The sequence below is a fragment of the Cavia porcellus genome, unplaced genomic scaffold, assembly GCF_034190915.1.
Source record: "Cavia porcellus strain 051 isolate PalLab524CR breed Dunkin Hartley unplaced genomic scaffold, mCavPor4.1 scaffold_5, whole genome shotgun sequence".
Classification (NCBI taxonomy): domain Eukaryota; kingdom Metazoa; phylum Chordata; class Mammalia; order Rodentia; family Caviidae; genus Cavia; species Cavia porcellus.
The window spans coordinates 54,958,488-54,974,119 of NW_026947488.1; the positions used below are offsets into that span (position 1 = coordinate 54,958,488).

At 43.0% G+C, this 15,632-nt stretch overlaps 1 protein-coding gene across 1 annotated transcript; it reads left to right on the top strand.

Moving 5' to 3' along the window:
- Nucleotides 1-4,913: 4,913 nt before the first annotated feature.
- LOC100712948 (transmembrane protein 89-like) lies at nucleotides 4,914-6,239 on the top strand. Its single transcript, XM_063249479.1, has 3 exons — nucleotides 4,914-5,148; nucleotides 5,244-5,644; nucleotides 6,067-6,239. The coding sequence occupies exons 1-3, from the start codon at nucleotides 4,914-4,916 to the stop codon at nucleotides 6,220-6,222; spliced, it is 792 nt and encodes a 263-aa protein (XP_063105549.1). The 3' UTR covers nucleotides 6,223-6,239.
- The last annotated feature ends 9,393 nt before the right edge of the window (nucleotides 6,240-15,632 follow it).

Consider the following 15,632-nt stretch of genomic DNA (forward strand, 5'->3'; position numbering starts at 1 on the left):
CACAGCAGAGAAACTGTTTATGAGAGGCAGAAGATAGCAAGACAGAAAGCATCAAAGTAGTGCAACAGCAAGCAACAAGCAGTAAGATACAGCAGCAGACCTCTTTCTGTCCCTTATATTCCATCCAAGGTGGGGCGGCCTTAATCCCAGCATTGGAGCATGAATCAATCCCACCATCACATCCTTAATCCTAGCATCACACACTCTATAACCACCACTCTGAAAAATCCCACTTATGACCACCTAGACCCTCTCCATGGTGCCACTCATGGGAAGCCCAAGTCCTCCTGATCAAGGCCATTGTTATGGCTTGTGTCTAGATGCCCTCCCTCAAAGCTTCATGCAGTCATAGATGGAGCTTTTTCAGAGGTGGCTGTATCTAGAGTGTGTGACACTAGGATTGACTCATGGTTCAATGCTACAAAATCAAGGGCACTAGGATTAAGGATGTGAGCTCTACACATCCTCAATAGCCTGGATAAGATATATATAAGGGTTATAAAGAGTTGTGGTCATCTCTTGCGTGACTGCTCTTGCTGTCTTCTCCCACCACAGACTGTTTTTACTCTGTGATGCCCTCTGCCAAGCCACCCTGCCTTAGACCCAGAGGATTATGGACCGAAACCTCTATCTGTAAACTAAGCAAACTTTTCCTCTCCTAACTCTGTGTATCAGATATTTTGCCTCAGCAATGAGAAAAGTAACTAAAACACTCATGGATGGTGTGAGGCTAGTAGTGGCACTCAGTGCACTGGACCCAAGTCTTCCTAAAGTTGGGTTGCTTGAGAATGCAGCCCAAACTGGGTGGTAAACTCCATTTAACAGGATGCAGAAAATGTGTTTGAGGGAACTGAAGATAGAAGATCTACCTTAGAAAGGCTTGTCACCTAAATGGTACAAAAGGAAAACAAATCACTTGTTTCTTCAGAAGAGCTCCAGTTGTCACCTTCACCTTGGACATTGTCTTCAGCCTTCAAGCACATAATCTTCAGCCTCTGGCATAGATCCCTCAGCCTTCCTTTGCAGACCCTTTAGTCTCCTAACAGGGACTCACTCAGGACACCATAGTGTGCTCCAGGTCTTTGACTGTGTCTTTCAGGATTTCTAACCTGCAGATAGACCTTTTGCACTCTTCCATATCTGACTCTGTGGGCAGCCACTGTAGGCCAATCTTGGAAATCTTTATACATGTGTATATCTTGTATTAACTCTGCTTCTCTAGTATGCATTGCTGATACAGTTGGTTATATAATAAGGATATGCTTGTCATCACAACAAACTGTCAGGCTCTTTTCCCACAACCAGTATGTGAGATATTCAGTTTCTCTGTGTCCCTTTAAATACTTGCTATAATCAGTAGTTTTAATTTCAGCCATTCTGTTAGCTTAAAGCTATCTGTCCCAAGCCTAGTTTTTATTTAAGGCTCAAAGCCAGCTGGCTTCTTCATTCCAACCTTCATTCCATTTCTGACCCAAGATCCACACCCTACCCCAGGTTTATAAACAGTTGCCCACCTCTCAGTGTAGGCTGAAGTCTCTACTTCAGACTCCAGTGTACTGCTATATTTGTATTAATAAATATTTCTGCCTCAGCTGGTCATTGCTGACTCTTAATTCTACCTAAGCTTGATGCAAAACCCTAGGAGGTCTTCATGAGGCCACTGATCCCTCAGACCACTTTGGCCACTCCAGTCCTTTCATACAACACCAGCCATTCTCTCCAATCCAGGCAGTCATCTCCTTGGAGTAGGGGGAGTCTCTGGATTTCCTCTGGAAGAGCTCACTGCTTTCTTCTGTCTGCCCAACACTAGGTCTTGATCTTCCCTAGCCTGGGGAACTGTGCCCTTGGGCTGGCTCCTCAGGTGACAGAAGACATGGGTCTCCTACTGATGCCCACCCTTATGATGAGATTACTCAGAGATAGGTGGACACCTGTGTCTGTGATTTTCTCTTCCTTTTGCCTTGAGACCTCACCCACTGTTATGAGCAACTCCAATTTAACCCTTCAATCACCCAATGTCACACCTTTGTTCTGTCTCCTTAAAGTTCTAAAAACCTTCTATGTGGAGTGACATGAAAGCCAAAAACAACAACAACAAAAAAGCTTATTCTCTTCTGTAACATGGTTTAATAGATAATAGTCAACAGGCTAAAAGCAGGATCTTCAACTTCTAAATACACGAGACATAAACAGAAGCATCCACCCCAATGACAAGTGGTCCAAAGATCCTTGTGTGTAGGTTTTCTTTTACCTTCTCCATTAATTCCCTATCAAACCTGTACAACTTTCTGAATGACCCTTCTTCACCATCACCTAGACTTGACTGTAATTTGGACCTTAAACCTGAATTTGATGCTGCTGACCACACACCCCACCATCATATGCCCCTCAAACCTTGGCCCCTTCTTCGCCTCCACCATCAGAGGTCTCCTCCTATTCTACCTCCCTCCTTCTTTGGCCCTCTTTTCTCTCCTCACTACACACTCTCTCCCGCATCAAATTCTTACTAAACCAGAACCTTGGCTGGCCTCCACCCTCCCCTTCCTGTAGCTGGTGGCAGGGGCAGAGAATATTAACCACATCCATGTTCTCTTCTCCCTTTTTGACCTTCCCCAAATTAAAAATGACTGGGCTGGGGGCCAGGAATATATCTCAGTGGCACAGTGCCTGCCTGGCAAGCGTGAGGCCCTGAGTTCAATTCCCAGCACTCACACACACACACACACACACACACACACACACACACACAAAATGACCAGGTTTCATGCACCCTCAGATCCCAGTCCAGCTTCCTGTCTGTCTCCCCACAAGATAACCCTTCTTTCAGTCTCTGCCCGGCTCCATACTCTGATACCCTTTCTTATTAGTATAGATCTATACTGTTAAAATAACATAAATATTGCAAGAGCTCTCTATTGTGAGTCACCTAAAAGTAATACTATTGTATACCCTACAGAGATCATCGTCTTTGTGTCTCATCTGATTGTCTGTCTGTTAATCTGCATTCATAATCAGCATTCAGTGGCTGAAAAAGTAGCTGCCTGAACTAGTTTACTTCCGTTTTCTCCATGATGGGTGGCTTCTCCATTTTCCTCAGGATCCTCAACCCCTGAGATTAGCAGAAGTGCTATTATCTGTTAGTAAACAATGCAACTTTTTAAAATTCTGCACATATAAGATTATGGTGGCCATGGGCTGCCTTCCACCCATACCATGGCAACAACAACAGAGACCAAACTCCAGTCTCCATGCCCACACCAAGTAAATACAGGGGGAAAAACTGAAATAAAACAAAATATTGATCCCAAGGTAAAATACTGCCAAGAAGATAAAGATTTTTCAAAAAAGAGTCTAAGCCACCAGACTGAGCTCAAGCTGGAATCTAAACTCACATTAGTATAGAGAATAAGTCAAGCTTATTATAAAGTCAAATGTGAGGTAAAAAGTAGCTCGTGGGTTACATATACCCTAAACTGGATTCTGACAAATAACGATCTATGATTGATTTCAGTATCATGATGGCAAAAAACAGAACAACCTTCCTGACCACCCATAAAAAGGTAATGAGAGCCCATATAAAAAATCCTAACTGACTGGTAAATCTATTTCAAATTCTGTGGTTTATACTAATATTTTTGTCAGATAAATGTGCCTAAAATATTTTTAATTTGTTTATTGGTACCATTTAGGTATACACAATGATCACATTCATCATAGGGAATTTGTACCTGCACATAATATACTTTGATTTGCCTTTTTTAAAACTATAAATGGCTTTGGGATGATTCTTGAATTACAATCACAGGGTTGACTTACTACTAATTTGTCATTCAAAATCATGTAATATCTTAAACAGTCGTTAGTCCTAGCTAAAAGGTAGCATCTCTGCTCTTCTTTCTATTTTTCTGCTGGTACTAAGATAATTTGCTGTTCAAATTTACTTAAATGTCTATTATTCAGCCAGCTCTAATGAAAATGTAACATCTATGAGTTAGGGTTAGGGTTAGGGTTAGCGTTAGGTTTAGGGTTAACTCTGAGACTAAAAAAAATATGCCACGAACATTTTAAAATCCAAGGGGCTACTTAGGCTGGTTACAAAAAGAAACCAGTAAGTAGGATAGAGAAGAAACATTTTTAAAGTTGTAAAGATGGGGAGGAGACAACATGGCTGAATAGAGGAAGAGTCTGGTTCAGAGCTATTCAGAGAAATTCAACTTAAACGCAGGTAATTGGAAGAAAGGGGAGGATCATATACACTGAAATCAAAATCAACCTCAAATAAAAGACTTCTAAATCAAGCAAAACATAAAGGACTTAGTGAAACAGCCAACCAGTCCACCCAACTGCCGTTGAGTTCCTGGATCAGGACAATTGCTCACCATACTTGGCATCTAAAAAGGGGGGGGGGGGGGAGGGAAGGAGGAGGGGGAGGTGGGAGGAGGGGGAGAGGAAGAATGTGACTAAATCAAGCCATACAGGATAGATCTAAGATATAAAGTCCCTGTCTCTTCTGCCTCTCCCTCCCCCACCGCAGTCTGTGGCTGTCTGTCCACATGGACACTTAATCTCTTTGCTCTGTCCCTGGGCCCCATCCATTCTACCGCAAGTGTAGGCCCTGGAGGTGACAGAGCGGTATGTGTGTGTCCATGTGGGCTTTCTTGTGAGTCCTGTGCTTGTCCCCGCTGTCTCTGCATACATACCTGGCTCCCCCACATCTGCATCTTCCCATGCCTTCTGCATACTCCATATTGTGGATGTTCCACACATGCTCCTGTCTCTGACGCTGTGTATCCTCTGAGATATGAGCACTGCCTGCCTTGGCATCCTCGTGGGCAGCCCTTCTGCATGTCTGCCTCCCCTGTAAGTGAGCCCAGCGAATGAGCTGGAGAATGTGGCAAACGGTGGGCAATAAGATGCCAGCCCCAGATGTGTCCATGATGAAGGCCCTCAGCCTGCCTTGGCTGGATTACCATGTTCTCGTCTTGGACCTGGAGAAGATTCTGTTGAAGGTGGCCAGAGAGGCTGGGCCAGGGTCAGCCTGTGGAGCAGCTCAGGTGCCCTCTGCTTGTCTGGCCTGGAGAGTGTTGCCCTGTGCAGAGCAGTGGGCTTTAGGAGCCACGGTGCTGTTAGGTTTTTGGGTGGATAAGGGTGGGGCAGAGGAGAAATGAAGCACTCCCTAAAGACCTTGACCTGCCATTCTTCCCCAGCTCTGGAACTCAGCCCCCAATTCTCTTTTCTGGCAGGCCCTTCAGAAGGCCCTGGCCCAGCTGGAAGCTGTGGCCTCAGAGCAGAGCCTGCTCTTGGGGGAGGGGTGTTTGCTCGTTGCCAAGCACCCAGGTTCCGGCCTCCAGCAGTGGCCACAGATACGCTGCAGGCATTGTCCCTACTTTCCTGGCTGCTCCTGCTGGCAAAACCTGCTCCTACTCTTACCTGGTCACGGCCCCTCTGGTACCAGTTGAAACTGGACTTACAGCCCTGGGGGTGTGAGCCAAACAACCCGGAGGCCTGTGGGAGCACCCTGGGCTGTCCTGGCTACTGGACAAGCCTGGGAGGGAACCGCATCTACCCTGTGGCTGGGGCCATGATCACCACCACCATGATGCTGGTGATGGGTCGTCCAATGCTGCACCGGTGGCGTTCACAGGTGACCATGGGTGGGGAGCACGGATGGCTTGTCCTCAGTACCTGCCTCCATTCGAGTCCACTGGGCCCGTAGCATTCCCCAGCCCTTCCCAGCAGCTTGTCTGCGGCTCTGTGGGCCTCCTGCCTGACCACTTCCTGTCCTGCACCTTATTGTTCCTGCATCTGCCCACAGGTCTCCACGGCTACAAGCTGTCCATTCCTGACCAGTCCCTATAGCTGTCCTCCTCCTCCAGCAACCCTTTGGAGCCCCGTTCCTCATCCAGCCCACTGGGCCCCGTGACTGCCCTAGTCCATGGCAAGCCCTCAGTGCTCATCTCCGGTCTCTTTTCCTAGCCCTTGGCCACTGCCCTGTAGCCCTACACCCTTCTACTAGCTCTGCCGCCACCCCCTCCACTCACTCCCATCTCTTCATCTGATTCTCAGCACCCACAGGTGAGCACTAGCACCTCTGGAGCCTCGAGACGGCAGGTCCCAATCTCAGACCGCACCCTGCTCCTCAGGGTCCTGCACATGCTGGATGCCCTCCTGTCCCACATAGAGGGAAACCTGCAGCACCTGGCCACTCGGCAGTGCAAATAAAGGAGACTTTATCCAGTTGACCTGATGCATGTGTCTTTCTGTTGGCCAGGTGCAGGAAGCCAGAGTCCCTCTCTGTGAGGAGTCATCAACCCAGGGGGGATCACATGTGTGAAAGAAAAAGAGCCTCACGCTCAGGCCCCACAGTTGTCACTTCTGGGCTAGGGAGCAGAGGAGTAGCTCCAGAGGGCAAGGGCGACAGAAAAAAAGAGGGGCCATACTGATGTGGCAAGTGATTTATGAGACAGGAACCCCAAAGCGAGCATTGGCTCACCTATGTGTACCTCTGAGGATTGAAGTGGCTGGTGGTAGATGGAGGCCAGTAACAGCGATGGCAGAGGTGGAGAGGAGAGAAAAGGAGAAAAGGTCCATAGGGAAAGGGGATTCGAACCAGCGGCAATCCCTGGGAGTCACATAGTTTTTCTCACTTGAGTCACGGTACCATCTGTTTGGCCCTTTGATGAGAGAGAGAGAGAGAGAGAGAGAGAGAGAGAGAGAGAGAGAGAGAGAGAGAAACAGAGAAAGAAAGAAAAAAGGCCTTTACGCAGGCAGCTCAGGAGGGCTGCCAAGAGATGCATGCATTCTCTGAAGGAAACAAAGAAACCATGATGTGCTTTTATTTGGTTTTGACGGACTGGAGTTGAAGGGGTGGGCAGAATGAGGTATTGAGAGCTGATTGGGAGAGCACTGGTGCACACGTGAAAAGCAGGAGTTCAGGCTAGGGATTTAGCTCAGCAGGCATAATTACCTGCCTGGCAGGTGCAAGGTTGTGAGTTCAATCCCCAGTACAAAAAAAAAAAAAAAAACAGGAGTTCAGTTTTCAGGCTTGTGAGAAGAACTGGAAGCCAGTGCTGAAGGGAGGCACTGTCTAGTGCCGTGTTGACTTGGAAGACTGCACATGGGAAAACTCAGCAACAGCCACTGCTTAACCAACTTGCTTTCTGTGAAAGCTTGGGAAATTTTTCTTCTCCTGGTGGCTCTCCTTAGGCATACTATGTATCATAGATCAGTTTTTTGTGGTCTCACAGAGTTATGGGATGTTACTACAGAGGTTCTCTTATATCCTGGGTCCTCACTGACCTCAGAGGACTAGGGCCTCTGTCCTCCTAACCCATTTATCTTTCTAGTTTTGGGTCTCCAAGGCCCAGTTGTTTAACATCTGGAAGACAAGATTGATAACATTGCAGTGTAATAGGGCACTAGCTTAACATTATTACTACCTTATCTGAATTTCACACACCTTTAACATAAAAAAGAACCATTATTTTTTTATCAACCACGGATGTCTTAGTATTTAGATCCCTGTAGAATGTTAACAGTTACATATTTTACATACAAAATTAGAAATCAAAGCCCTACATAATATTATAGTGTGACAGTTATGACATTTTGTAACACATTGAATTTCCATTCTGACGTAAAATATCCCTTTTAGTCAATCATCCCTATCTAATACATGGAAAGCTTTTACCTAACTTGTTGACCTGTAGTGGGATGTACATCGCTGTCATGGTTTATGTCTGTGGCCCCCAGAGCTCAGAGCTCATGAGTTTGCATTGTGCATTTGTGATTGGTTCATTGTCTAGTGCTTGGATTGATGGTGTCAGTGCTCCACCCACATAGGGGTGGAGCCAGGATGTGATGTAATGACAGGAAGAAGGTGTGTCTTGCTCTTTGCTGGTTCCTGCTTGCTGTTTGCAGCCACCATGAACTGCGGCCCAGCCATGCCCACCTGCCTTGGAGCCAACTGAGTATGGATTAAAACTTCCAAAAACTGTAAGAAATAAACCTTTCCTTTCCCAACCTGGGCTTCAGGTATTTTGTCTCAGCAATGAGTAAAAGAGTAACTAAGACAATCACATAAGTTTCTGCTAAAGGCAGAGGTCTGAATCTAAAAGAAAATCTATCATTATAAACAATCCTGTTTCACCTTTTGCGAGATCTGTAAATCTAGAGGCATGGATACTTTTAATAAAACACAAGAACAGCAATAGTCAATTGTCACAGCCATATGAAAACCTTGATTAAATTTGGCTTTATATCAAGAGCATCTTTTATGAGAAAAAACTTATTATATTACTGTTAGAAAACTTAACCTTTTGATTATGACCAGTGGAAACATCACAATAATATTTTTCACAATATTATTAGGGTGTCACCCATAAGGCTATGGAGGTGGGGGCCTCCCATTAATGAAATTTGCAGGCAGTTTCTTTATTCATCAAAAGGGAATCCTGTCTAATGGTCTTTCCATACCCTAAAGGATTTTTATCTTAATAAATTTTTTGGTGACTTATGAAAACCCAATCACATTTAATATGTTATTTTTGAACAATAAGAGACTCTCAGATCGTGATACATAAACAACGGTATCCATTAAATTTACATAACCTAGTAAAGCATCATTGTGACCAGCTGGCAACTCAGGTAAAAGTATGCTTTTAGATCTATAAATCATACTAAATTTTGAACAAATGACCAAAAAAAATGCAAAAGAAGAAAAATGTTGAACTCAAATTAATAAAAATAGTTGTTTAGGGATATGACAAACAAAAAAATACACAGATGATCTGTACAGACTGGATAGATATAAGAGACAAATAAACAGTTTACCAGACAAACACCTTAAAAAAAGTTAGAGTATACTCAAATATATTTGGCCAATTTGAATTATAATGACTCTTTTATAGTTTTTACATTTGTCAGAACTTTTTTGTGGGTCAATTAACAGAGATCTCTTGCAGTAAGAATCAGAAGGAATAAAACCTTTTATACCTGTGAAAGCAAAGACAGTAATTAAATAAAGAAAACTATTAGGCTGACAGTTCATCTGATTGGAATATCCAAATTGCAGTTTTGATAGCCACATGCAAGGACTAATAGGCAGATAAACTTGGACAAAAACTTGCACATCTATTTTTCAGAGCTACAGGATTACCTTTAGACTTTTTTTTAGTATAACCCAGAGATATGTGAAAATTTGTGTCACTCTGGAAGGGCCCAAAGACAGGAAAACTTACCATTCTGGAAATTTGTCCTTAAGTTAAGCAGCCATGGAGGAGAGAATTGCCTAGGATTAAACACTGCTCTGTGTTGTTATTTCTCGGGACCAGGGCAGCGGAGAAGTAGCAGAACAACTTCATGTAGGGCACAAGCATCAAATTCTAACCATCTCAGGTGCAAAAAAATAAATAAGATGGAGAGCTTTTCCAGGCTGAATCTATAATTCTTAGCAAAACATGTCTCTAGAAACAGAGATTATGGTCGACTCCAGCTACACTGTCAAACAGAAAAATCAATAATCAAAGAATCTGAATGGCTGTTTTTAACACTGGAATGAGAGGGAAAGAAAATGAAAACATTCCAATTCTATCCTTTAGGGCTATGGTGGGTCGATAGCCAGCAGCAGCGTCCACTAACAATGGGTATGCTCCCACCAACTGGTCCTGAAGTGAAGCTTGCCTTGCTGTTCAAGGCCTTTTAGCGTTGGCGGCGGGGAGGGTCTGCTGTAAAATTCCACAAGAAACAGGAGGCCATTTGTTTTTTGCACAGTTTGTCCCTCTGGAACATGTTTACCTCAGTTTCCAGGTCAGTTTTCAGGACAGTTGTTTACTCAAAGACCTAGTTTCAGTATGACCTAGTTTCAGCAAGACCCTAACCCCAAAATTTAGTCACAGTTCAACATGACAGCGATTGTGCTAAGCAGACCAGTTTTATAGTGTTATGAAACTTAACCTATAACAAGGTTTAATTTCTTAACCTGATTTGTTTTAGATCACAGAGAGAAAAAGACACATAAACATGGAGAGTTCTAAATTCCCTACTTACTTTCTACAAGGGATATTGTCCTTGAGAAGCTTGGACAAAATCAGCTACAAATGAGTACAACCTGATGAAGGCGAGGGTTTCAGTTATGGCTGGCCAAGAAGCTCCATCCTCAAGATGCAAGTAGGGGAAGCCCCAGACTCTATAACAGCGGCTGAAGCTTTGATTAAAATTGTCTAAGAAACCTCTACTCAGGTTCTACAGGTCAAGGAAAAGTAGCCTCAGACTCGGTGATAGTGGATGCCTTAAGGGCCAGAGGTATCTGGTTTTCCTTAGGCTCACATTTATACTTGAAAACAAGGGATTATTTCCTTAGTACAAAGTCCGAACTTGAAGCAATTTTTATAGTATAATTCTAGTTGTGAAATAGCACCACAATCAATATTTCTCTTTATATTAACAATGATTTTTAAAAAGGAAGCAATTCTTCATATTGAGATGCAGACATTGACCAGGACAACATGTGAATCTAGGGTAAATGTCCCTGAGCTCAATGATTTGCCATGGTTTTAATTTTTTAAGTGGTTTAAATCAAACAATATCCAGGAACAAGTTAATTTTGATTACTAAGATCATGCTTAACCACCAATGGAAAACAGCAACAGCCCTTCGGTGTTTGGACACACAAGGTTTAAAACATTTTAAATAGTCTGGGGGCACAGGCCAAGGAACATCAAAAGCTCCATGTGGATCTGGGTCTGAGCCAGGGCACAGTGGGTGGCCTTTTATTTATTTATTTATTTATTTATTTATTTTTCTCCCTATTTCTGCTCTAAAACAAAAACTTTGAGGGCACTAGTACTTAACAGACCTATTAACATTTTACCAAGATCTAAGGTGAAAAAAATCTCAGGAGAAACAGCTTCCCCACTGCCATGAGCTCTGCTGTAAAATTTCTCCCACCTTATCACAATTTTGAATATCCAAGGTTCCTGCCTGCAGAAACCACAAATTATATTTAACTTTTTGGTCAAGATGTGAGTGCTGATTTGAGCTCTGGCCTACTTCGGCAACATAAACAGTAAAGACAAATATCTTTGTTCTTTTACTGACAAATTCTGCCCCATTATCCTAACTAACTGAAAACTTGGCACTGCACCAAGTGCTTGACCTTCCACCGGCTCTTTGGACGCCCCTGGCTTCATCCCATGGAGTCTTATTGCCATCTAGTATCCTCTTCTTCCCACTAGGGAGGGTCCTCCCTCTCAGGCCTAATTAGGAGGCCCCTGCTCTGGCGCCAGCTGTCAGGGACCTGGCCAAGATTCCCAGTTGCCTGTATGAGGGGTACAGTGAAAGTAAAATAAGAAACAGAGACAAATTTAGTAATGCATGAGGGGGGAGCTGGGAGCTCAGTTTCTCTGGTTGGGCAAAGACCTGTGTTAACAGTCTAGGAAAGTTAGTTTTACTTCTTCACCTGTCTTGGTAAATTGCCCAGGCTGGCCTCAAACTTGCAGTCTTCCTGCCTCAGCTCTCCAAATAGCTGGAATTACAGGTCTGCACCACTAAACTGGCTCAGATGAGGTTAATTTTTCAAGTTTTATGAAAATACTCGCCCCTTGGGGCAATCACGGTGAGGCTTCTCCCAGAGCCCGACAGTGCTGGGTGGGAAGGTGAGCTTCTCCAGCCTATCATCAGGTCCAACTCTGCACTCTGTGAGGTGTGGTAAGCACCGTTTGCCGGCCTGTACTGTGATGTGCATGTACATCAATGGCCACGGGAGGCCTGCCCCCCACACGGAGGGAAGCGAGGTGGGTGAACACACTTGAAAAGACAATGGCTGGACCACTGGGACCTGAAGGACAAGTGACCAGAGGATGGGAGGGAGCTCCAGTCAGGAGCAGCAGATAGCAGTGCCAGGTGGGGGACACAGCCACATTCCCAGAGCCATGAAGTGCTCAGGATTTCATAGCAAAGGTGCTCCAGGGGCAGAGGGATGGGCTGGGGAGGGACAAGTTGGTGACTCCTACAGAGGGCGTGGTGGGCAGAATAATAATTACATGAATATGTCCAGGTCCTGATCCCTGCAACCCATGACTGTGTCACCACGAGTGGGAGAAGTAACTTTACAGATGGGATTAGGGAGAGGAATTTTAAAAGGCACAGTCACTGTGGATTATGTCACAGGCCCAGTGTAACTCCATTAGTCCCAAGAAAGCAGAGGAGGAGGCCAGAGCTTGTTAGAGACTCACAGTGTGAGATTCACTTGACCCTCCTCATGTAGCTCAGGATCCCAGAAACCCAGAGGGTCCCAGAAGCAGGGAGTACCCTCAGGTGACAGGCAGCCCAGAAACTGGAACCCCAGTCCTCCAGCCAGTGGGAATGAACTGCTGCCAACATCCTAGTGTCCCCTAGGACCTCTGGATGGGATGAAGCCCTGATGATGCCTGGAGTTCAGCGCAGTGATTCCTACATTGGAGGCCGGGGCACAGATTGGAGAGGTGATAAATGTGTGCTGTTCCAAGTCACTAAGCTCGTGGTAATTGTGTGTGTGTGTGAGTGTGTGTGTGGTACTTGGATTTGAATCCATGGCCGCATACATTCTAGGAGAGCACTGTACTACTGAGCTCACCCCAGCCCAGGGACAGTTTGCTATTACAACAACAGAAAATTAATGATGTACATAGCAAGAAGAAGCACTGCTATAACAAACACCAAAAATGAGGAACTGACCCTGGAATCAGGCAGTGGCCAGAGACTGCCCAAGAGAAGAAAACAGAGGAGCAAAACAGAAAAAGTCAAGACAATAGATGTGGGGCACTCGGGGAGGCTGAAATAGGAAGACTGCAAATTTGAGCCCTATCTGGGCTACTTAGTGAGACCCTGTCTCAAAACAAAAAATATAGAAAGGTCTGGAGGTGTAGCTCAATGGTAGAATGCCCCTGGGTTCAATCCCACAGTATTGGAAAAATAAAAAATGAAACAAACTAAAAACAACCTAAATTTGCCTTCAGTCAACCATTAGGAGAAATCTGAACTTTAAGGATGGTCTGCTGAAGGATTAAAAGGACATGAAGAATATGTTTTTGGACGCTGGAAAGAAAAGAGAAAAGGAAAAGAAAAGAAAAGAACTCTTGATATATAGTCACAGGAAGCGTGGAAGAATTGTATATCATAGTAGAGTGAAAAGCAGAACTTGTAAGTTATGAACTTGGACCAAAGCAGCAACGATTCCAAGCAAAATGTCAAAGATACAGCCTTGTTTCTTCTTGCTACTCAGGGAAAGTGTGAGGACAGGGAGATAAATCAGGGAAGAACTGTCAGGCAAAATGAGGTCTGGACTCATTATTGGAAATTCTCAATCAACTGTTCAGAAAAGCACTGTACTCTGAATGTTAGAGTTGATGCAATTTTAATCATCTTATTTTCTTTGTGATGGATAACATATTTATAGAAATAGCATAGTAGAAGGGTGCGATTTTCAGGACAGTGAGTTAGGGAGCTGAAGTTTGCAGAAACTAGTAGCATTTTTTGTGAAACTCAAGAAGCCTCCATGCACACTTGCCACATGCAGGAGAGAATCTAAGCAGGAGGTTGGCAGTTTTAGGATATTTTGTTATTCCTGTCATTTCAATACTCAGGCTAAAGTGGCTTTCCTGTCACAAAGAATTTGAAGAGACAGTACTTCCTTCTCTTCCTTTTGGCAACCGGACATTTATGAAAATCTTTATCAGATCATTGACTGATCTCAGAGACAATGGAACAGAAAGTTTGGTGATCACACACAACAAAGAATATACATTGCAAGATAGTATGGAAAAGTTACAAACAAGTAGCCCCAGGTTTTTTTATTTTTGGTACCGAGAATTGAACTCAGGACCTTGTGCTTGCCAGGCAGACACTGTGCCACTGAGCTATATCCCCGTGCCCCAGATTTTAGTAAATAGAAGCCAGCAGCCTTTGAAAAGTGGGGAACTTGGATTTTGAGGTGACACATAATATTCTAACTCCAGTTCTGAAAATAATAGTATTGCTTCTTGGCCTTTTGTCTAAGAAAAAATGCTAAAAACATTAATAGAAAGACAGAAATTAAAGAGAGAGAGAGAGCAAGGAGAGAGAGAGAGAGAGAGAGAGAGAGAGAGAGAGAGAGAGAGAGAGAAAGCAAGAAAGCAAGAAAGCAAGAAAGAAAGAAAGAAAGAAAGAGAATTCTGGCACTAAAGAGTGAAATAATGGAATTGAAAATTTTTCTAGAAGGTTCAACAGCAGCTTGGAATGGGCAGAAGAAAGGGTTAGTGAGCCAGAAGATAACATCCAGTCTGAGATCAGTAAGAAAACCAATGAATAAAAAGTAACAGGTCTCAAAGAGCCTTGGGGACCTGTCAATTAGAATAATATATGCATTATGGGGTTTCCAGAAGGATAGAAAAGAGAAGGAATCAGCTGTACACTAGCAAAAAGAGCTTCATTATGTTTGTGTTATGTTTGCCGATGCCCAAGTTATATGACCAAATTACTTGTTAATTCCCTTCACAAATGCAACTATTTTCTACAATTGGACACCCTGGGGCACTGACCACATTGTTATAAAATAGCTATAGCGCCATCATACTGTTCTGTATGCGCCATCTTCCTGGATGACCTGATTGATATGTTAACCATTGTTCCCCTCTGCAAAGGACAGATGTTATCTAAAATTAAGTGCTAAAATTAGCTGACAAAAGATTGTAAATTCCTGCAAAACTTCTCTGTCTTCAAGCAAAGGGAAACGAAGTTCTTCTTAATTGTACTTTCTATAAAAGTCTGTCAAAATTTTTCTTCTTTCTTTGCTGGTTTGTTTCCTTTTCTATTTTTTGTTTATTTTTTGTTTGTTTTTTGGGGGGTTCTCTGTTCTAATCTATTTATTTTCTTTTCTTCTTTCCTCAATTTACTTCTATAGACTTAACCATATTTTCATTTTAGTGAATAGTCACTCTAATTTTTCTTGTCATCATACACATAAGTGAAATAAATCAAACTCACATGTATAAATACCAAATAGTTTCCCTAGTGTAAGGAATGGTAAGAATACATAAAAGTATGGGATAATCATAATTCCCCATTATATTGCTTTGAAGCCTATAATGTTTTCATTCATTAATTGGAATGGGTTTATTCTGGGTTGCTTGATTTTATTGTCTGTGATGGTATGAACAATTATTTTGAAGAAAATAAGACAATATAATAGCTAGTGCTGATTTAATAACATTTTGTTTTGAAGTCCTGTGAAGCTTTTGTTCTTCTGTCTCCATTGGTTTTATCATGTTGTATCTTATTGGATTTTATTATATGTGATAGTATAAACAAAATTTTTATAGACAAGGAGATAATATAGAAACCATTGTTCGTTCTCTGTTAGTTTCTTCTAAATACCCTGTAATACTTTCATTCTCTTGAACTGTTTTACACTGTCATGTTATATTTGATGTTATAGTATATGAAGTTACACTCAAATATTTCAAGGAAAGAGACACTATGGTAACTACTGTTATGTCAGGTTATCTTGTGGTGAAACACTATGTTGCTTAAATTGTTCTGTTCTGACCTGTGTTGTTATGTTGTTATGTCCTCTTTTATCTTAATCTCCTTCTTTTTTTTTTTAATTTTTTAATAAC

What these genes read in the sequence shown, in the direction of transcription:
- LOC100712948 (XM_063249479.1), top strand. Translation starts at nt 4,914, where the DNA reads ATGCCAGCCCCAGATGTGTCCATGATGAAGGCCCTCAGCCTGCCTTGG. An exon ending in AGGTTTTTGGGTGGATAAGG is followed by an intron (nt 5,149 to 5,243) that starts GTGGGGCAGAGG and finishes CTTTTCTGGCAG; the next exon opens with GCCCTTCAGAAGGCCCTGGC. An exon ending in TGCACCGGTGGCGTTCACAG is followed by an intron (nt 5,645 to 6,066) that starts GTGACCATGGGT and finishes TCTGATTCTCAG; the next exon opens with CACCCACAGGTGAGCACTAG.